Source organism: Sitodiplosis mosellana, unplaced genomic scaffold, assembly GCF_009176505.1.
Source record: "Sitodiplosis mosellana isolate CC-2019 unplaced genomic scaffold, AAFC_SMos_1.0 Smas_scaffold_6197, whole genome shotgun sequence".
Lineage (NCBI taxonomy): Eukaryota > Metazoa > Arthropoda > Insecta > Diptera > Cecidomyiidae > Sitodiplosis > Sitodiplosis mosellana.
The window spans coordinates 7,576,687-7,601,043 of NW_022601438.1; the positions used below are offsets into that span (position 1 = coordinate 7,576,687).

At 36.8% G+C, this 24,357-nt stretch overlaps 1 protein-coding gene across 6 annotated transcripts in view; it reads left to right on the plus strand.

Annotated features, from left to right (window-relative positions):
* The window catches only part of LOC129577022 (G-protein coupled receptor dmsr-1), a 52,945-nt gene extending 29,042 nt beyond the window's left edge, over positions 1 to 23,903 (plus strand). For 5 of the 6 annotated variants that reach the window (XM_055463379.1, XM_055463382.1, XM_055463380.1 and 2 more), the window contains 3 exons: positions 12,768 to 13,193; positions 15,373 to 16,385; positions 20,873 to 23,903. In XM_055463379.1, the coding sequence (XP_055319354.1) occupies positions 13,126 to 13,193; positions 15,373 to 16,385; positions 20,873 to 21,096 (1,305 nt within the window). In that variant the 5' untranslated portion in view covers positions 12,768 to 13,125 and the 3' untranslated portion in view covers positions 21,097 to 23,903. Of the gene's footprint in view, positions 1 to 7,796; positions 8,870 to 12,767; positions 13,194 to 15,372; positions 16,386 to 20,872 lie in introns of those variants that run through there. The other variant, XM_055463381.1, reaches the window with a different exon arrangement.
* Positions 23,904 to 24,357: the final 454 nt, after the last annotated feature.

Below are 24,357 nucleotides of genomic sequence, written 5' to 3' on the forward strand. Positions count from 1 at the left end.
CTACCAGTGTCACATTGTCTCATACGTTCACAAGCAAACATTTTCCAAGTACACAAACGCGTGCAGCAAGAGTATCAAGCAGACGATAGGAACAACAACAAAATTGACTAGAAAAACCAAGAAATGTGTGTAATTTCTTTTTGTTATCCCATTCGGGGCATTATGTTGTGTCAATCGTATTATCACCTTGACAAGAATAAAACGCTTTTATGCGACACACACCACGGCGAATTGCACAGGAATATAATGTATTTGCTGTCGGTGCCGATGTGCATATTTAAATTGCCATATCGAGCGCTCTCTCTATAGCTCTATCATCACCATGCTCTCAATATCGTGTATTCTATGTTCACACGCTGGTGATTTTTTTTTCTCTCGTGGCGTGTTGCAACTAAAATTGTGGTTTTGTTATTTCAGTGCTATAGCGAAACGATGAAGGGACAGACAGATTGGAGAGAATGGAAGAGACTTGGGTGTGAACCACATCGATTTGTCTATTTTCATTTCGAGCAAATTCAAAATGTGTTAGATTAATTCATGTATCTACCGTACAAATGTAATGCGAAATAAATGATGGAATGAACTGAATAAATATAAGACTTAGACATACAAAACTCTCAAAGAGACAGCCAGAGAGATTTTCTTACTTCCCTTTTCTTGAATATATTCAAACGTTCTGAGCACGAATGCTAAGAAATATGTGTGCGAAAAGTTCGGATGATGAAAAAGCGAGAAATCTAAAGCAACGTGAATAAATGGAATTCTTTAAAAAAATCCATGACTTTATTAAATTACATTTCATATTAAACGATGTTACTGAGCAAATTTTTTTTTTTTTTTTGACGGTGTAGCAAGCATTTAAGAATTCCTGAGCATAGCTCGCACTCTGCTCGAAATATCCATATCTCTCACATAATTTTGCACAAATTTTCGGTGTGATTCATTCGTGCTTCCCGCTAGTTACATCGTATTTGTATGTTTTCCTTTCGCTTTGATTTGCTCCCTGACTATACTTTGTTAATGTGATTTATTTATTTATTGTTGCTGCATTACAATTTCCGTTGCAAGCTTATTTTCGCCATGGTATGCTGTCAATTTGCAAAAAGTGTGTGCATTTTTGTTTGTTCGTTCATCTCATGTTATTCGACTATTAAAACACTAAACAATAGTGTGACAATGGAGCATTGGAAACGGCAGCATATTTGATGAAAATATTCACACTTCGCGGTTTGGTGGAGCAGACACGTGTGCAACAGACACAAATTTGTTGTGTCTGTATAATAAATTAGATTGGATTTGGCAAATAAGATTGATTTGTTGTTATTTGTCGGTGGCGGTGACGGCAACAGCAGAAGCAAAAGAAGCAGTGACGCTGAGACTTTGAGCTCTTCTTCAATGCGTCTGTGACTCAGTGAGCTTCATCTCTTGTTCATTCATTCACTTTCCTTTTCGAATGTCATTCTCTCGAAATTATCTCTGGAGAAATACATAAGTGATTGAAGATTGAACAATTCATGAATACATAAAACAACGACAATGATATGTTAAAAAAAAAACCAATGGTGAAAGCACGAAACTAATTAATATGTTGAATATTCAGCAATCGCAATGCATACATCTTCGTTGTGTCGATTAAGATGTGTCATGTATTGGATATACACATTTGGTATGGAGAGTGGTAGAGAGAAAGAGAGCATTGTCTTATATTTTGACATGTTTATCATCGTGTGCCCTACGCAATAGCGTTAAATTGCGGTTCATCGCCACAGTCAAGTGCTCGGGATCAAAGTTCTCGACCAAGTCGAAAGAGTTCAATACCGTGAATACGAGTGAATGTGATAGACCGGAATAAGCTGTGAATAATGTGATGATATAGTACACATGTCAATGTCCCTTTGAATCGGAATGGCTACACAATGGTGGCGCCACCAACAGCAGCAGCACCCTAATTATCGTGTGTACTGATGCTGCTGCCGCGTTGCTGTTGTTTTTCCAACCACGGCCATTTTCTAATGTTGACCATTTTTGTTGCGGTGGTGATGTTTATGGCGCACTTTTCAATGGAAAGCCAATATATAAAAAGAATACGCATTACGCATCGAATCAAATATATCAGTGGTTCTGAATGTTGATAAATAAACGAGAAATATATGTTGTTTGTTATCAAAATACAATCTTCGATACATTCGATTTCCATACACAACAATACTAGCGTTTTTGGGGCTGCCATGAAAATACGAACAAGACTTTTACTCAGAAGGTTATCGCAAATAGATTTATGATGGAATAACAATAACAGCAGGAACGGCAACAATAACAATAACAACTACAACAACAAAAGGCCGAACCCATTACACTATTTACTCATATGGCTGCCATTCAAATGCAAAGGCAAAAACAACCGCAACCATTTTTTTTCTTCGGAACGATGGAATGAATGGAAGGCACAGTACGCACAAACCTGTTTATCAATTTGTTGTTCTTCCAACTATATGGATTTACTTCATTGTCAAGATGCTAGATCAAATTCATGGGTGTATGAGTGTTTTTTCAACAGCATTCGTTCCATTTGCAACTTGTTTAACACACTCCGGCTGGCATCGTCCGGTTTTGATAATATTGAGTCAGTGATTATTGCCGATGATGTGGAACACTATATGGATTCCACATGATATGAGGCATCGAATGTGAAACATTTGCAAACAATGCGCGAATTGAAATTGCAATAGAACTGTCAAATCCAATGAATTCCCCTGATATAGATCTTTGCTTCCCGAAATTGAAGCAATTAAATTTTCAAAATTACCCACTCGAATTAAATTTTCAAACGCCTTTCTGCGCACAGTTTTACCGTCCATTCATTCACATTTAATGTCCGAAAATGGCAAAAATAAAAGTGTTGTAATCGACAACATTCTTGTAATCTTTCGTTTAGAGAAGAATGTGTTTGACGTAATATGTCCGGTACAAGCATTGCAAAATGGAAATTTGTGCTCGGTTTCCGTGTGAACCTCGGGGGAAAATGTTGCAATGTTTACGAATGGCTATGTTTTCTATTCAGTTAGAAAGAAGAAAAGGTTCGAAATGATCGAATCAAACAGAAAGATTTTCTAGAAAAATTGAGAAAAAGAGAGAAAGAGAGAGTTTGTGTTTTTCCACACTGTTTGTATGAAAGTCACCCAGGGGACTTTGTATTTTAATGAAAAACCATTAAATGCTCAGTCCTCCGTTCATTGTCGAATCAAAATAAGAATGTGTTTGCAAATGAACAACGCACCTACGGAAGAATTGCATAAATTAACAGGATATTGAAATGCTGCAATCTCCACCAACCGACACAAAACTTATGTACAATTTATATTTGCAATAAAATAATCTTGCTTGCTTATGTAAGACGAATATTTTTAATTTCCTCTGTCCAGCAGTATTCAGGCATATTAGCAAGAAAAGAAGAAGATGAAAAAATCCGATATCATGATTTTATTTCGCTTGATATGCGTTTCGGTTCAAATCGTTCCATCCTCCCTTTCTCTTTGACATTATCAGCATCTGGATTGATCGTATGACCTTTTGGGGTTGAAAGGTTTTGTTCGTTGGCATATGTGTTTTTTTTTTCGCTTCATACAAATAAATCGAGCGCATGAACAACGGAAACGAATCTAAATTCGGTTCTGAAATGCCTAACAAGGCGACAAAAATGACATCGATAAGCAACAACCATTTAATAATGATGTGCAAGGTTATCGATTACCACTAATACCCTTTCTATCACTCTCTCCTCTTTGATTTTCCTTATTTTTATTTAATGTTCAATGTGTTACGAACCTATAATCTATACATGGCTAACGATACGATAATCGTGTGCTGTTAATATATTTAGCAAATAGGAAGGAAGGGGAAAACAACTTGCTGTAAAGTGAATTGTCGGGTGTGCGCACAAAAGTTGTTGACTATTAAAACTGACATCACTCAATTTTCTTCGACAACAAGCGTATAAAAAGTCAAAAATGTAATTACATTGTGTGGACGCGAGAGCATTTTATTTGCGTCTGAAATGGGAATTATTATGATTCGCTGTAGATTGCACTTTTTGTTTCGAAGACCAGCACAAAAATGTCGGACATGGTATGGTGACACGGTGGTGCGATGTGGACCACATCATATGGTGTGCTGAGCATTGTATCGTATCGTACATGACAACTTTATTACGACATTTTTGTGCATGTCCGTAAGCTTCATGCCATAGCGCGCCAACTTTATATTCAATTTAAGAGCAATAAAAACATAAGTTCTGCAAGTCAGCGCACATAATAAAACCAATTTCATTCCAGTCTATTCGAATGATTTGGTTGATGGAGATTTTTCCTTCATTCCGCTCTATCGTCTGTTTTCTTCTTCGTGCTCTGCGAACATTATCGGAGCGCGTAGAAGAACGGGAATGGGCGAAAAAGAAGAGATTAATACTGAATTTGAAGAAATACATTGTGAGTCACAGCCAACACCAGGGCATGAGATAGAGAGAGAGAGAGAGAGAGAGAGAGAGAGAGAGAGAGAGAGAGAGAAAGAGAGAGAGAACGAACAAAACGAATTGTGTGGAACTGGGGAGTTGGTGGAAATTCCGTCAATAAAAAACAAAGTTGCACACCGAAATATTTCACATTGTTGATAGAATCTTTTATGAAATTCTTTTTGGTTCGTGGTTGTTCGTTCAGCGATCATAAAATAAATTATTTGAAATGTTTGTTCAGAACAGAAGTCAAGGATCGCCAACCGTGTTCAGTAGTGCATTGCAAAGTTTTGCGCGACGCATTTTTCACTTGTGCACTACCTTTCCTTCGTTGTTTTCTTTGTTACTCTCTTTCGGTATTCAGTGTGTGTGTGTGTGTGTATGTATTCAATGGCATTAAAAAAACGCAGCATGTTCCAATGCAATGCAAAAGTTCAAACCAATTTCAGTTTTCCCGAATAAAAAGAGACAATGTTCAACGAGAGATCAATACCGCCGTCATCTATTTTAAACCGGATTGTCATTATGAGAAGTTGCACGAACGAGCGCGCACGAACATACGACACACACATACACACAGAGAGAAAGAATATTGAATCGTCTCGTTTCGAGCTCGTTTGTCTTATTAAACATGAATCACATTAAATAACCATTGTTGAAAAGAAAAAAAGAAAATTTTGTGCTTTTCCACCGTTGATTCCGTTAGTTGAATGTTAAAACTAAAGTAAATATTCATTTTCAAAGCTTTTTTTCCATTTTCTTACATCACAAAATGAATATTTACGCATGTGAGCACGGAACGAGTCGAATTCTCACTTTTAATAAAATACAAGACAATGGTATGTCGCATTTTGTCGTCGACACAAAGTTATTCGAGAAGCCATCGAATTTGATTTCAACAATGATGTTGCTGTCGTTTTCGTCGCCGTCGTAGCCGTCATTCGTCGACAAATTCAAAGAGCAGTTTGGAGTTGAGAGTTTTGGGTTAATTCAAGGCGACATTTTCGTGTTGCGTGCATGATGACAATCACCCTATGGCGCTCTGTATCTTTCTCTTTCAACAATTTGTTTTGATGATGTCGGATTAGTTTCTTTTCTCACTGGGAGGCTCATCGCTCTTCTTAGTGGATATCAAACTCCGATTCGGCTTTTTTTTCACTTCAAGCGTGAATACAGAGTTGGAATTTCGGTCGAAGTGAACCTACTGGGATTTGTGTGTCATCCATACGCACGCTTGTCATCTACGAGACCCATACGTTATGCTTTCTTTTTTTTATCAAGTAATATCCTTTTTTCGAAGCTTTTTCTTGTTCGTTGCTTGCACCTTCCTCATTGTATTTTCTTCTACTTCTACCGATTTGTCGACTGACAAACTCGATTCATAAGCAAATTGCGTACCAACTGTTCGACCATATCTTCCACTCGACTAAAAGCAAAACAGGTAACTTTTTCTGTGCACCCAACGATATGCATCACACATTACTTCGGGAACGGAAAACGCACAACGAACACGTATACGAGGGGAAAGAGGCTTAAATAGATCGACTGAAAGTATATAAAATCGGAAAAGTTTCTGTAAAATAATTATTTCGTTACTATTTTGTGTGGTTTTTTTGCTCTTTTTTTTAAGTTTCCTTTTTCAACTTTCTGCTTGACGTGTTGTTTTTCTGTTGCGAAACAGAATCGACTTTAGTTAGTGTTGTTGAGCATAAGAGTGTAGACGTGAATACACTTGAACGCATTTACAAATGCTCAAGGCGGAAAATTTATGCTTTCTTTTTGATTTGTTCAAAGGCATGCAATGCAAACACACACACACACACACACACACACACACTGTCTCGCTCTATCTCGCTCTCTATTTCATGCCCGCTCGTTTGCACTTTTAAAGAGAAAAAAGTTATGCTATTATCAAAAATTCTTTAGCTGCACACGTGGTCTATTCAAAATGATCACATGAAATAACTTTGTATTGTTTTGAATTGTTTGGAGCCAACGTAGATGTCTGCATGGCAATTTTAAGCAGGTATGTGAGTGAAGCGGGTGCGCGCGTGAAAAACAAGTGAAATGGCCGAATGATGAAAGAACTGAGCGGAAAAAACGCCGCCAACAGACATCCCAACAGAGAAGAAAAGCGAGCAAAACGAATAGAGTGGAATGAACTGAACGGAACTGAAGAGAAGAAGACGGTTGAAGAATAAGCACAAAGTGAAAGAATGGTGGCCGACGAATAGTCTTATAGCAGTTAGTGTCAATGTGATTGAAGTTTCATGAGACTGTATCCGAAGTCTGAATAGTATATTTCGCATTCAACAGAAATATAAAGATGTTTTTAGTTTAAAAAATATTTGTTCATAGCATTGTTTTGGAAGATTTTATCCATTAAATTAATTTGGTTTAGTTTTATTCACTAAAATAATTAAAATTTTAATATTTTTGTTTGCTGTAATAATGGCTGTTCGAATTTGCATTCCAGCAAAAATATGTGTATAGAATGTCCGAGCGAGATGAACAGAGATTCACTCATTACTGTTGTGTGTTGCTAGTCTGCTTACCTAGGGGAATATCACGCTTGAATTATTTCAAATATTTCAAAAAAATCCAATTTATCTCTAAGAATCTGTCGTATGAAATATGGTGGATATTTGTGAATACGGCGGAATATTCTGGATTTTTGTGATTATGAATGATATTTAAATGTATTTATTCGGATTTAATGCAAAAAATGTCAAATATCTCCAAAGTTCACAAAAATCTGATTCATTTATTCGAAATATTCGAAAATATGTCATACAATTGATGTTTATTTCAAATATCTCAAATATCTCACAAGATTCAGGAGCGTGATATTCCCTTAGCTGCTTACGCATGCAGAGACGAAGTCTCTGTGACACTGAAAGAATATACACAAATGATCATAGACGTGTATTCGTTTGCATTGTTTCAAACTATGTGTATGAAAAGTACCGCTACACAGTAGCCATTGGAGCAGTCGCACATTTGTTACATGATGCAAATGACTTAATGGAAGATTTCAAATTCTAACGGCCGTTATTGAAATAAATAAATAACAGTGGATTATAATTATTTATACAAACAAATGTCTTTTTTTGCAAGTCTAAAATTCAACAGAACCAAACTATTCAACAAACTGACTTTTTATAATAAAATAGATGAAATTTCATCGACATAAATCAGTATATTGAGACTTGAAAACTTCTAGCACATTGGAACAACTGTCATTCAAATCAGGCAACATGATATAAATTTCAGGTTGACATAGCCGGCGTTCTTTACCTCGCATCAAATTCCGCAACATTTATTTAGAATGTGATAAGTTTCGCAGCAGCAGCAGCAACGGAGAGTAGAGCAGAGAAGAGCATCGCAAAGAAAAAGTACGACGTTTATGATGCGTGTGTTCGAGAGTTGCTTAATAGCTCCGTTTGGTTTTTCTGTCGAAGTGATGGCTTATGCTGGCCTCCCTGGCGACCGTGTACAATGTGGCAACATTTCTTTTGTTGCAGACAATTCGCGCGAAGCACAGACCTCAACACACCCACAAAAATCTCCCAAGCACATATCTACGTGCACAAATATCCAATGTGTTTTTCCATTTTGGCGGATATAAATAAAACTAATGGTTTGGTTCTTCGTTGGTTGTGGCACTGGCGCGAACGAGAGTAAGAGAGAGAGAGAGAATGTGACTGCTGTATTCAAATTTCGTTGCCATTCAAATGGACTTTTCATGAACCATTTAATAAATATATTTTGTCATTTTGAGAAACCACGGCACATTACGCACCCGCCAAACGGCCACATAATATTTAATTATCTCCATTTCTTTGGATAATTAATTGGAATCTATATTTCCACCACGGATGATGATGATGATGATGACGATGATGATGATAACATACACATTGCGTGCATTGTTTACAGTCTTTGCCAGCAGCAAAAACGAGCCATGAGAAGGAATACGATGTCATTGTCCCATGCATTAGGATTACTACGACTTGGTTGGCATGTTTCAAATGGCAATTCATTTCCAGTAATTTCTCGTAAATGACAAGTGGCAAAACCCTACACTAAAACTGCTTCACATATCTCTTGACTCGATCTGGTGTGCTGCATTTCTCATGTGCACTGTGTTAAGTCGGTCATCAAGATAACAAGAAATCGGAGAGAGAAAACGAGAATAAAAAAAACCAACACAAACACATTTGGTGTGTTTAGCGCTGTGCAAAGCTGTCTGTGTACCAAAGTTTGAGCAGCCCCAAAAATGTTGACGATAGCCGAATTTGAACTATAGTAGATGCGTTGTCGGTGTTGAGTTGTGCTGAAAAAACAAACTTAGCCCTGAAGGTGCGTGTCTCTCCAAATCAGATGCGCTTCGATAAAGTCTAAAAAGTATCTCTCTCGGCACATTCTATCCATTTGTTCCGAATTTTATGGCTTTTTGCATTTTGTTTGTTTCTGACACTTTCCATTTTCTTTATTAATCCATTTGTAAACATCCAGATTAAATCGATGGATTTATCACTCACCATGAATTGCTGCTACTGCTGCTTGCTCTGTTTGGTTGGCTGGTTGCTTACTTTTTCTTTTCTTTTCTGGCTCTTTGAAATAGGTTCGATAGCGCGTCAATTTTTTTTTCCGGACTAGGTTTAAATGTTTGTTAACATCCAGTGCACTTGTTGTTCAATGTGTACAGTGTACACGCTCACACACACCATTTTTATTGGATTAGAGCCGCTGGGCGCAAACACACAACTCACTCAATCAATTGCAATCGATTACCAATTGAGCAAGAAATTAAGCTTGTCCATGAACGCACTGAATCGATGGCGATGCCAAAACCGAACCGATTTCAGCCAAACAAAGACAGACTGTGTAATCGGATCTTGCATGTCTGCAAGATCAATGGAAAAAAAACATGCGGGTAATTAACATTTAACATTGGATGCGTAACACATTCGCCTGAAGCCATTCATTTACCAGACATGGGATCAATTTTCGTCGCTAATTTATTTTTTTTCTTCTTGTTGTTGTTGACTCCTTCTTCGGACGTACGAATGAGATTCCGATTCCAAGCTGTAGCTTTGTATTTAATCCATAGAACATTGACAATTTTGGGTACAGCCACCGTGATTACGGTGTAATTACTACGTCAGAACTGGACCAGTTCATACACACCTACACACACACACACACATAGTTCAAACGATTGAAAATACAAAAAAAAAATGTAATGCAATTCACAACGAAAAAAAAAGTTTCACATTTTCAGCTCACGGGAACCGTAAATCCATAAAAACAAACGAAATTATAATAAAATGCCATCAAATCATATGATTCCTTGTAAAAATTCCATCAATGATAGACTATGTATGTCTCTCTTTGACAGTTTCATTAAATGTTTGCTCTCGGGAAACGGAAAAAGTTACATGAACAACAAAAAATACACACATTTTATTACGTAAAACCCATTATCCTATATATAAACAACTGCAATAACAACAACGACAGCAACGAAGAAAAAAAAATCGTCAATTCCATTTTATTTTATTACCAACATAAACATTGCCGCTTATAAATGCAATCAATTGATGGTTACGGAATAAAATTATTCGTGCGATTGTGTGATGGGATTTCTTGATGGCGGTTTTTTTTCCTATATGTTTTATAAACCCGTCAATTTTCGTTATTTTCAATATAAATGTGGAAAACCACTAGTTTTTTCTTTCGGCTTGTTTATGTTTTTTTTCTTCATTTAACTTTTTTCGGATATGAGGTTACGAAGCTCGTTTGTTATTCATTGCTAAAGTACCCCAATAAGTTATTTGGAATAACAATTTGATTTTATGGAAAATATATCGCGTATATCAAAAAAAAAAGATTGTAAAATGGAAAACGAGGTCGAAAGAAACAAGAATAATGACTCAAAATTTGCACACGAATGGTAACACAGATGCATCACGTGAAAATTGATTGATTCTAAGTATTGATCACAGTTTGATAGCTGCAATGTATTTGTGCAATTCGCATTAATAATGTTTCGAAGTGTGGCATTTCTAAGCGATTGACAGATATGGGAGGGAGGGAGGCAAAGTGCAAAAAGTACTTATTGTGCTCCAAAAAATATGGTTGAAAATTACTTTATATGCAACAATTTTAGGGTTTTAAATTGAGTGAACGCTTTAATGCGAGTAGAGTGTGCAGCAGACGATATTGAAGCCTCTCTCATTCCCAAGAAATCACATAACACAAAAGTGTCTACACCATTTCTGTTCATAAATTCAACGTGATTCATGTTTCATTGTGTTTATCGATAATTTTTTCGCTCACTCAATCGATAGCACCTCTCTCTCTCACACACAAACACCGTCAATATAGCTCTCTTTCTATTGAAAACAGTATAAAGGAACAAGTGGATAAGAAGAAGAAGAAAAAAACTGTTCATCATTCATTTGGCAATACGTTGAATTCACTCGAAATGTTCGTTCATCATTGTAAATGAAGAATGCACGTGTGCGTACCACATGCTTTTCAGCATTCCATTTGATTCATCAATTTTATTGCTTTGGTTTGCCGCCGTTGTCGTGTTGTTTTGTGTGCTGCGATCAATTTTCCTTCACCTTCATTCTTTCCGATTAAAATGTGAAACGATTATTACGTATCTTCTTCACGATTCTCAATCTGCCTTTGCGATATACGATTTTTTTTCTTCTGTTCGTTTCACGTTCTCTTTTACATGCACACACTTTCCCTATCTCTTATATGTAATCGTCGTGCTGCCTGCCATTAGTTGCATAAAATGTGAAATTCATATTTTATACGTCCAACAATGGTTTACAGAGCATTCGGTTGACATTCATACTATAGCCGAATTGACATTGACAGTTTTATGGAGTGCGTCATGAACACAACACAAACACCGCACATTTTTGGAGCCGTGGCGGCACGAGAGCAAGCGACGGCTGCCGAACATACAAATAGGCATAAAACTCAATTGATGGCTGAAAGCATAACCGCATTTCAATTACATTATTTCCAACAGTGCAAAAGGGAGCGCAACGAGACATTGGAAGTGGTGTTGATGCTGTTGCCGCTTTTTTGAATGAATTTCATTTTTCGGTGACAAATGTGATCAGCGTCGCTGTTGCAAAATTAAAAACGAAAAGTTAGTTAAAAGTCGAGGCAATAAAAATGAAAAGAATTACTAAAACAATTTTCATTATAAACACACACACACACATACTCAGAATGTTGTTATTATCATATGTACATATGAACATAGACAGGGTGAGAGGGTGACGATGACACTTCATATCATTGACATGTGTCTATTCAGCGCATATTTTTTTTGGCTTGTATCGTTGAAAGCTTCGTTGCGGGTTTTTAGCACTACATGAAATGTAGAGCTACTAATCTGCTTTTTTTTTTGTCTAGATACTTTTTGAGTGTTGAAACAAATTATGGTGAATTTGAATTTTATGCTCATATTTTTTATTTAATTTAAAACAGTGGCAGTAACGACAAATAGGTGCATAATATCTCAAAGCGCCAATCAAATTTTTATTATCAAATGTTGTTTAAAAATTACATTAATTTTTCGTATAATATTTTCTGTGTCTTGAACAGAATTAAAGTGATTTTAGATTCAATGCTCACATTTTTTTATTTAATAACCAAAGGCAGTATATTTCAAAAAAGAAATATAACCAAGATCTTGTAATTCATTTTGCAAATAAATATATTACTTCAAAGTTACTTTGATGAAATACATTTCATGTAGTGCGCCAAAAAATAGTTTGTTGTGAAACAACAAAATAGATTAAGTAACTAAAAACTCAAGAACGCAGAGCGGAGAGAAGCGAAGCTCTGCGGTCTTGTTTTTATTATGTTTTTGGACTGTAAAAACGTTAACCCAACACTTGAACGATAAATAAATGATCCGAAATTACCGATGACGGCGAAACCAATTTGAATGCGCGGAGAAAAGGGGATGTTGATGTCGCCGCCGCCGCCTAACAAACAGTTTTTATGATTATTGCAAATCAACCGAAATAAAATCCAGTTTTTCCATTCAATAGAGAGATACAACATGCGCTCAAACTTTAATAATTTTATTGTAGCTCCAGCATGTTCTATTTTATAGCCGTAGCATAGGATGTAAAAATATACAAATCCGACCAATTTCTATACATGCTCATCCATAATAATAATTTGAAAATTTTACGATTATTGTTTTTCGTTACAGATAAAAAGTCAGTGTGTTGGCATTTAACATGACGATTTGGAATTCATCAGTGTGAGAAGTTTGCACATTAAGCCCATTTATTTCATCCGGACAGTCCAGTTGAATTTCGTAGCTAGTGCTTGAAAAAACGAAAATAAGCGCCGATAAACGGATATATTTGGACAGTTCAACATTTAAACGAGCATACCCACTCTCCTCGTCCGCGCCTATCCCAAAAATACCAGCGCCAAATCAGCAACCCCAAAACAGACAACCGACACATCCGAGCGTGAATTGATTTTGTTTTCACATCATTGCCACCACAAAACGATTCGTACGAAGCTTTTCTATATGATTCACAAGATCGTCAGTATCAACAATGAGTGCATCTACAGAAAATAGTACGGTTGTTTATTGCGGCCAAGGATTAGATGATTTTCATACGCGGTAAGCATCAACACACATTCACTCTGCCATTTGTTCGCAAAACTATTTACAAGTCCATGTCATAAAAGCCAAATACAACTCATAAACACATTTATGAGTTGTACAAAACTGACGGCCAAATCTGATACATACATATCTCAGAGTTGCATCCCAACCATCCATCCACTAGCAATCAAATCTAAGTTTTTGCATTAAATCATTGGTTGTGTTGTGGGGTCATGGACATACACACAACAACAAGAACTCGATACAAATGTTTGCCCATCGTGTGTTGCCCATAATCATTTGCTTGATTTCCACACGATATTCGAGGTAAAACTTCTTGATGAGTCGATGTTTGTAGACAATAATTTTATCCGTTTAACACTTAATTTCGTCCGTAAAAATTTGGTTTCTGGCATTTTGAGTTTCGAAAGAACGAGGGAGATGGGATGGCAAAGAGCGAAAGGCGATTCTCTCTCTCTCCTTCACACTCTCTGGCTAACGCATTTCCACCGGCAAAAAATGGAATTAGAAACATTTAACAGACTTGCGTGTGAAACTTTCTGATGGAAGTGGTCACACTCAGCAGCGCTACCAGCACCAGCGGCACAACTGTTTTTCTGTGTACTTTATATTTAATATATACATATTTAGTTTGCAATGTAACGAACTGCAAAACATTAGCATCCGCCGTTCAACTAGTAAAATGAACTGAACTGAACTCAACTCCCGAAAACTCGGAAAGATAACAATTAAATTTGATATGGTTGCCGCTTGCAATCCCTACCAACTACCAAATTATTGTCAAGCGTTAATTTAATTTGAGTGTTTTGGTAAACTTTCTCTCATCTCGCATTTCGACAAAATTTGGTTGCTGCCCCCGTTGCTGTTGTTGTTGCTGATGAAAGTGGTGGATGGTGGATGATAGAAGCGGGGAAGGATATGAAGGACAAATGCATAAAAGCCCTTCTATGCGATGAGACCCAAAACAGCTTACCCATACAGACGCACAGCTTGGGATAGAAAGCGAGAGATTTAATTTTATTAAATTCTCTATTCCGTATTTCATCCGTGGTGAATTTTGGATATATGCCGAAAATTCATCAGGCTACGATGGCAACGCCAATTTATGATTGAATGATGAGCATTTCATCAATTTTTTCAACAAGAGTGCTTTATTCATCCAACCGGATTAATTATAAATTGTTATTTTTCTGGTATTGTTTACATGAAGTATTGTGCCGGCGTTAATTCAAATATTTCCGACAAAATTATATATGATTCTGCTATTGAGCCCACTCGACACAAGCACAAGTGTTGTTACATATCTATTTCAAGCGACAACAATTCAAAATTGATAAAATGTTGTTATAAACCGCTCTATCTACCGCCCTCGCAACCTCTATTTCGCATCAACATGCTTTCTCTCGATAGCTGTGTGTGTGTGTGTGTGTGTGTTTGTGGATGGTGCGCGCATGTTTTAAGCAAAAATTGAAATTAATTTATCGAAACGATTGTGAAATCCTTATTAATAACAGTAAATTAGATGGGTCGTCTCCTATTGTGTTTGCACGTTTCTCTTGAATCGCATTCTTTGTCGTTGAAATGCTCTTTTCTTTATCGATCGCATCCACTCACTCACTCATTCATTCTTCTTTTTCTCTCGGACCCTGAACCGAAATCGGATGAAATGAAAGTCAATTAGGCTTGTCAATCGCAGAAACTTTTTTTTAGAAAGTTTCACTCTCGTGCTCTCGTGCTCTCGCTCCCGCAGGGAAAAAGTCATCGGTTGGCGATACAATACGAGTCAATAGGAAAAAATAAGTGGATTGCTCAATTTATCATGTAAAGTCGATGTCGAACATGAATCGATCGAAAACGAATAAACTAACAACAACAACAATGCGTCATCTACGACGGGTCGCATGTACCGTATTTTTCCGTATCGCTGAATGAATAAATTCAATTATTGAATGAATATTTGCCTGGTATACTAAGGAGAAAGAAATAAAAACCAAAATAAATACGTCGAATTTTTTTTGCTGCACACCGCGATCAACCATTCTGTCCACAAAACTGATTGCATTCTTCCCCAAATTGATTTTAATTTATGTGTGTACCTTATTGCTATTGTGTGAGTGTGTGTATTTCGTGTTTTCGGTTTTTCTCACATTTTGTCGTGTTTGTTTATTTTCAGATATCATTCCATCCATGGATACTTGAGCTTATCGGTATGCATTTTGGGTTGTATTGCAAATGTGGCGAATGTAGTGGTTCTGACACGACGTGAAATACGTTCACCAACGAATGCCATACTCACCGGTTTGGCCGTGGCTGATTTTCTCGTGATGATCGATTATATACCATACTCATGGTTTGATTATATTCTACCAAACATGAACTATACGCGTAGAACATTGTTCTCCTATTCAACGGCCTGGTTCATCATGTTCCATTCGATATTTGCGCAAATTTGTCACACAATTTCAATTTGGTTGACGGTGACGTTGGCTGTGTGGCGTTACATAGCCGTTGCGTATCCACATCGAAATCGAATTTGGTGTAATATGCGTACAACACTTATAACCATTGCGAGTGCCTACATCGTTTGTCCATTTGCTGCCATCCCATTGTATTTGGCGACGGCAATTCAAGCCAGTACCCAGATTCTCGATGGTAACGGTCAAATTTACAAGGCGAATAGCAACGGCACCATCAATAATGTCAGCAACAGTGTCAGCAGTGCTAACGGTGTGGTACAATTGGCATCAACGTCACTCTTACCAGCTGGTTACAAAAATATCACCGTCTACAAGGTTCAATACAGCGATATTGCGAAAAACAATCCCTCTCTAATCACATTCAATCTCTGGATGTATAGTATATTAATTAAATTGATACCGTGCTTTGCGTTAACCATTTTATCACTACGATTGATTGGTGCATTGCTCGAGGCAAAACGACGTCGTAAACAACTGCTGAATTCGAATGGTATGCAAACATTGGTTAATGGCAAAGCTGTCGAAGGCCAGCAACCAAATCGACGCAACACCAAATCACTGGAAAAGGAAAAACAAACCGATCGCACCACCCGAATGCTGCTCGCTGTTTTATTACTGTTTCTTATCACAGAATTTCCACAGGGTATATTGGGTTTGCTTAGTGCCGTTTTGGGGCCCAACTTTTACTTGCAATGCTATTTGAAACTAGGTAAGTGTCTTTGTCACTCCTATTTTATTTTTTTCTTCTTCTCGATTTATGTCTCTTCACATTCGATTTACATTCACTCGCTCGCACACACGTACACTACTTTATTTAACGCTTATGTAACACATCATAATGGCATTTTGTGTTGTATGTTTTTATTTTTATCATCAAGCATTCGATAAGTAACGAACCCATATAATATATCAAACATACAATAATAATATTGTTGTTTCTCTATGTTACTATTTTTATATAACATTTTTTTCTGCCTTTGGAGACGCGAACGAATATACATTTTGCACCATGTGTATCGCCTCGTTAAGCCGATTATAGATGTACACATTAATTGCTTCGTACACCCGATGCACGTACATTATTCACACAATGGCATATATTTCGATCCTCGTGCCGATTAAAAATTGGTTACAATGTTGGCAACAAAAAATTACACATTTATTACACCCATTTCCACCTCGATTGCGATAAAATTAACCGGCGTTATGGCTTATGGATTTTAGTGATGATAACATAAACATTGAATGTAGCTTAGAAAATTAACCAACAATGACAGCCCAAGCTAATAATATAAATGAATAAATTCGGAGGGTGTGAAAAAAAAGAACACACAAACATTGTGGGTGGATTGGCGCGTGTATCATTGTGTGTATCACCTGCTTTCGCATGAATGAATGTGCCATTAGCTGTAAGTCCGGTGACAAAATGCCTCTCGGCAACACCAATAACAAACCGAACAAAAAAAAAATTTTTTTTGCTGACTTTTGTCTATCATTCTGATGATGCACGCATCCCTTTACAAAAATAAAAGCTAACAATGAACAACAACAAAAAAATTAAAAAACGAGAAAAACGGCATAAATCATATACAATATATTTTTTCATTCTGGTTTGAAACTCTTCCGTTCGTTGTGAATGTCGTAATGCGAAAATTATTAAACAATCTTATTATTTTCGCAATTAATCATCGCATTTTTCAATGCCAACCAATAATACCAAGTGAATTGGAGCATGAGCCAGCTGATGTGACTAACTTCAAATGCACACGGGGGACAAAATAGGATTTGTCTTTGGAATAAAAGGCTCCGCACGCGGAAGACGAATGAGCTGTAATTAAGCTAATATATCGGCAAATTCAATCAAATTGTATAGGATATGTTGACACTTTTAGTCACAAGAGAGCTTTTCATTACACACATTCAGTCTCGTCTTATCGCCGTTCGTTGCTGTCGCTGTAGCTGACGTGTTATGTAATAAATTTATCGACACACACTATTTTCCTGTCAATCGTTTATCTTCTCTCACGTCTTACCCATATCATTATTTGATTTTGGTGTTTTAAGCTCTGTCTCACTGACACATCCATGTCCACTAAACGCAACCAAAAAAAACAAACAAACTCATGCTAAAGAGTCCGTACACAGACAAAAACACAGACACATCGTTAATAGGTTGATCCATGTGAAAGTTTGAATGGTTGAGAAATTAAACAGTTTGTTGAGTCATCTTTTGATGTACAACAATTTTTTGGTTTCATGCACACATAAAAAGCTGTTTGAACTCTCATTTTAGTGTGTTTACTTTATTTCGATGTGCGGCAACACGAAAACCACAACAACAATCCTCATCTGACGAGTGGATGAAGACAATTTTAGAGAATGAAATGTTATTTTTGCTTCTTCGACTTCTTCGTTTTTTTTTCGATTTCAACTGGATAAACATTTTTGCTTTTTGAGGTCGACGTCTTCCATGACTATTGTGTACGAAGCTGTGAAATGAGAAAATGAATATAAGTATGAGTCAGCTTTCTGAGGTTGGCAATTTGGTCGATGTCGTCTCGAACAAACATACACACACACAGAGAGAGAGAGAGACACAATCATTTGCGGTCAATGCAATTTTCCATTTCGAGGAAACCATTTACATGGGACCGTTGATAAATGATAAAAGCAAAACAAATAGTAAAAAGTGGTCAAATAACAAGATCTCAGCCCCTGTCGTATAAACAAGGCAATGACACCGCTTTTCATATCTAAATATGGCCCATATCATTTGAATAGTCAGTCTAAATAAAGAAAAACTTTCTACAAAATATGCAAATCGGGATAAGTTTTGTTGTATTCAAACGTTTCTTATGCGTCTCACGCAGCTCATTGTGAACCAAACGAAAAACGACGACGACGACGACAACGCCGACATCGACGATTATGATGATGATGATGTCCCAATGTGGAATTTGTATTTTTGTAAAGTGATATAATCACGGTGCCCATTTTCGTGATGAATGCTGAATAACGCATATAATTCATAATATGCAGTAGATCCAAAAACAGATGAATTTAAGGTTGAGGGTGGGGTTTGAAGCCGATTTGAATGTGTCTGTATGCAAATGACGAAGATCAAATTTGCATATGCGTGCACCGGATTTGCGTGTATGTGTGTTGTTTAAATGACTTTTCAAAAGTCACGGTGAAACGTTAATCTTTTCGGTACACATGTAAATGCTACATATTCATATTCGAATGTCACAATGAAGACGAGAAAACACGATGAAAAAAAAATGTACCTGGTACATTGTACCACAAGAGAAAGAGAGACACAACATGCATATAATGAAAGCTTTCAGGTGGCTATGAAAGTGAGCAGAAAGAAAAAAAAACCTGCCGTGAAATTGTAATTAATTCTGATGTTGTTGTTTCAATGTGAAAAAGAAAGCGAGGCGACGACATGGGGCAACATGCACACACACACACATAGTCACACTTAAAATAAATTGCGTACATATTTGTGGATCATGTGTGGCCGTCTCATAGTTGTTGGTGCTGTTGCGCTCCACATCCTTCACCGAAATAGAGAGAGCATTGGTTGGAGTTCTATGCGCGCAGCCCGTTTTCATTTGCATTCCACAATCCACAGTTTATGTGTAATTTGTCAATTTCGGCGACGGCAAACAAATAAAAACTCCTCATAAGGATAATGCTGTTAGCGTTCCCATCCAATGCGACCATTTCTACTTTTTATTTACTTTTCCAAATGAACGTAACAAATAACAGCCGTAGCTGAAGCATACACACACGCAGAGAGAGAGAGAGAGAGAAAGGGAGAAGCGAAGAAAAAAAGACGGGCACAAATAATTTCATCCATTTATTCAAGGCATTATACCTGTCTCGCTCACGGCTTTTTTATTATGCTCGCTCATTTTATTGTAGCCAAACGGCGCTCGCAAAAAAGGTGTGCAATTACAAACAAATGCTGCACTGGCCAAAATAAAACAGCTCACACGCAAATTTCATGTACTAAAAAAATTCACGCGACCATAAAAAACCGATCGTGCATAATTCTTTTATATGATAACATTTTGACTAGTTGTATGTCATGCCGCCACTTCCGTTGCTGCCACCAACCTGGAAACGGCCAAAGTGAAGCACTCCCTATGAAGTGACCGCATGCAATATCAATTGTTTCCAACGTATTTGAAATTCTTCCATTTTAAAGATAAAATCAGCAGCACCGACGAAAAAAAAAAATTTCGTTCATTTGAAAATGTTTGCACATCGTCCGTTTGCACGTGTTTGTAAAAATAATCCGCTTTATTTACCGTTTGCGGCCATATGAATATGTAATTGCAAAAGGATAACAACAACAGTAGCAGCAACAACAAAAAAACCAACCATTGAATTCGCTTGAACATAACCGATGTGTGATTTTCCATTTTAATCTATTTCATTTCGGTATAAGCTTTTTGCCGAGGTTGGCTGTTGTGAATGTAGTAACGTGATGAATCAGATTCTGAAAATTTAAGTGCATTCGATGATGGCATAACGGAATGGCTTTTCGGTGCGATGCTTTACTGGATAGAGAGAAAGAGCTTTGTGTTGCCACCTCAAAAAAAATCCCAGCGGTATTCCGTTCCGTTCCATTCCATTCACGTGAAAAAATTTAATCGGCTTATTGCGTAAATAATGAATGGTTTGCACGGTGATTTCTAGCGAACATACCTGGTTGGCGCTATGGCACCAACATTTTACATTCGCTCAACAAATGATAAAAACTGTGAGCCATTGCCAATCTCATTCTCTCGCTATCTCTTTTTATTACCACTCATAAATCGTACCATATATAAAATGACATACACTTATATTGAGTGGACGATATCCCATTACAAAATTACACTAACTGCTTGCTTATTGAATAAACAACAAAAGAAAACAAATGTAATGTTATATTGGTGTATTATACGTGTATCGAATAATTTCGTTGATTTCATTTAGACAGATATATAGTTAAGTGATTGAAAGTATAGTAAATTTAAATCTTTTCAGTGATTCATTCTAATAATTTATTTTCATGTGCGTCTCTTTCTCTTTTGTCCATTTCTTTTATTCTCTGCATCCTTTTCTATTTCTCTTTTATTTATGTGCTGATGGTGGGGCGTACACATGGCGATCTGCAATTGTCCGTGGCTGAAAAAAAAGGCGATTTAATCGATATTCTGGCATTAATAAACTCGGGCATCAATTTTATATTGTATTGCTCGATGAGTCGGCAATTCCGTAAAACGTTTATTGTATTGTTTCGGCCGAAATGTTTGACTCGTTGGTTGTCATTGGCACAGGATGATGCGGACCATGGTGCTGGCCATACGTATATTGGCCGAGATGAAAACAATGGCCTAACCACACAAGTGACACAAGTTTAGCACAAGACCAACAGACATTTGGTTGTCGTTGACCGGAATGGCGTTATGACCATACATCACACAACAAACCAAATTCAAATGCTGTGCTGCCTGAAATGCTGCTGCCATGCAATCAAATAGAAAAAAAACGCAGAAAGTGAGAGAGAGAGAGAGAGAGAGAGAGAGAGAGAGAGAACGAAAAACCATGAGGAAAGGAGAGGAAGTGAGGTAGAAGTAGGTGCACAAAATGAAATGTTCGTGCGCACATATACGCTCCAAATGGGTGCGGGAGCATGGATGACAAAAATAGCATATAAAGCGGAAAATCAAACAACGAACGAAAGCAGCGACAACGATGACGATGACGACGACGATTATGGCGACCGGGGCAGTGAACCATCCACAACAATGTCGGTGGCTAAATTGGCGTTAATCATACAAAAGATTGAATGATTTGTGGTTGTAATGCATGCATTATGCATAGATAAGACAAAAAGCGGCCAACGCATATATACAACAAATGTCTGTGTGGAACTATATATGCAGGTATTGGAAGGAATGGAAGAAAACAAGAGAGAGAGAGAGAGAGAGAGAGAGAGAGAGAAAGAGAGAGAAAGAGAGAGCAAACAACATTCGGCCACAGTATAGCAACAACCGGCGACATGATCAAATAGAAATAAAACACTCAAATAAATAAAAGCGAAATAAAAAAGAAATATATATGTACGCGCACAATTGATTCTATCCCAATAATTTTTGTAGGTGCTTATGTTATTTTGTTTTCCATCAAATCCATTATTCTTTCCCCCCCCCCCCTCTATTGTAGCTGGAGAGAAACAGAGAGAATGGGAAAAAGCTTGAACATTGATCGATAACACATTCATCCACACTGCGATTCGAAACAATCAAACATAAAATATCACCAATAAGAGAATTTGATGTTCATTTTTATCCCATTCTACCTTGCACCCGCCGCCCAAAATGCAAAAGGATACACTTGAATGTGTCTAACAATTGTACGAGTTCATTTAATCAATTTGCGATAGGATTTTGCCCTCCATCACACTGATGGCTGTTATTATGTGGAATAAACGTATCTTCTTCTTCTTCTTCTTTTTTCTTAATATTATTGTTCTTTTTTCCCATTATTGTTATTATCATTATTTTATTTCGCTCTGGTGGTGGGTCGACGGGAGAGGTACAAAACGGAGCACTATTTTCATTGAAAATGTACATATAATACGATGAGCATAACACAATTAATGGAAAACGGATTCAGCAACGTCTAGCAACGGTGAATTAATACTTTGACGCGCAAAACGGCCGACCGTAGAAACGATAAAGAAAACCGAAGAAAATTCAGTTCGGTTGTGTGTGCGTGTGTGTTGCGCGCACGGCTGTATTGCTAGTAGCATTACCATCACCATCACCATTACCATCATTTCAATTCGAAATTATTTTTGCTCGAATGCGAGAGGTTAATTAAAGAAGGCTTATTAGTTAAACAGGTGTTTTTTGTCTGTATTATTCCGTTGAAAATGTAATTAGAGTAACGATAGCGTTTCACGTCCGTCAATAATAAATTATGTTTTGTTCATTTATCACTTAAATCACATTAATGAAAATGGCCAAGCATCGCGTCCCGGAGCCAAAACTGAATGGAATATAGCAAATATTTCTTCACACAACAGGAAAAAAATAACTTATACGAAAATAAAAACAAAGAGAATTAAAATGGCATTTTGGGCGATGTGAAAAAGCAACGGTTCGTACCACTTAACAATTACATTGAATGTAAAATGGAACATTTGGCATTTTCAAGAGTCAAGATGGAAATTAAATAGAAATTTTGAGAGGGAGAGTTGAATAGGTGCATGTCAAAAATAAGAAACGAATTCAAGATGTGCCCTGATTCATTGTACGAAAAATACATCTAGACACCGATACAATGAGGGGAGGAAAAGAGTCAAAGTGTGATTGAAACTGAATGTTTTACGGGACTACCTAAACTCTCATTGTTCACGATAGCTGTCTCTCAACAATTGCAAGATAAACCCATTACCACAGAGCAAGTGTAGCGTATGAGGAAGCGGATGAGCAAACACACACACACACATACACATGTATCTATGGTTGATCTTAGCAACGACTCGGAAAATCGGTGCGGTTGTGTAAGCACTTCCTGCTTCTTTTCCATATACGTGGAATGCTCGTGCTTCACGTAGAGTGAATTGAGCTCACACCGTATTTACTGAGATTAGCTTAAATGTGCGTTATAATGGCTCTCACTTCCACTCTCCCTCTCCCTCACGCTGTCACACTCTTCCTTCTATATAGATACTATATTCACATGTATAAATGTAATTTTGTCTGATGTTCCGATTACAACTTACAATAAAACGAGAGAAACAAACATTTGTATACTACTATGCTCCTCATTGCTTTTCATAATAACAAATAATAATTCAAGATTTTCCTAGAAATGTAGGGAAATTTGGTAAAAAAAATTTCTTCTGGAAAATGTTCAGTTGTCAGCCATTCTCAAATCCTAAGTGAAATTTGTATAAATGCACTTGTCAAAGAAAATGAAAAGAACCATTGTGATATTTATTTAAAACATGGATAAAAAAAACACTTTTAAACACTATGTAGCATATTATATTACTATGTCTAGATGATAACCACATATATACATAACAATATGTCAACTGATTTGAGATGATGTCAAAATCCAGAATTATTATAAAATTTAACTAGTTTATTTTTGGGATAAGAGATTTAAGAGATAAGAAATAAAACAGACGAATTGATGTTATTACTAAATTATGCCATGCCGGCAGTTGGAAAACCATTTAAAATATAAAGCGTATGAATCACTGTTGAAATTTCACCTATATATTATATATATATATATATTTATATGAGAAAAACCAAATTAAACGAGAGAAAATTTTATTAGATGTTAATCCAATTCAAACTATATGAATAGCCAAGTGGTTTTTTTTGTAAATTCTGCTATGAGATTGGAGTGATAGAAAGAGATTCAGAAAAATCACTGCAATGCTGTTGTTGCGCAACAAAATGTCAAACAATTTTATTATTACCTACATATTAAGGAAGCATACATACATTGAAGTGTGGTGTGATGTACCAAGTTGAATCGGATTCAATGGATTCTATATGCAAACTTATGAGCTTTGCATATAAACTCTGATTTCCATACATTCAACGCTATTCTCTAGCTCTCTCTCTCTCTTTTCCTCCCACTCTTACTCATCCGCT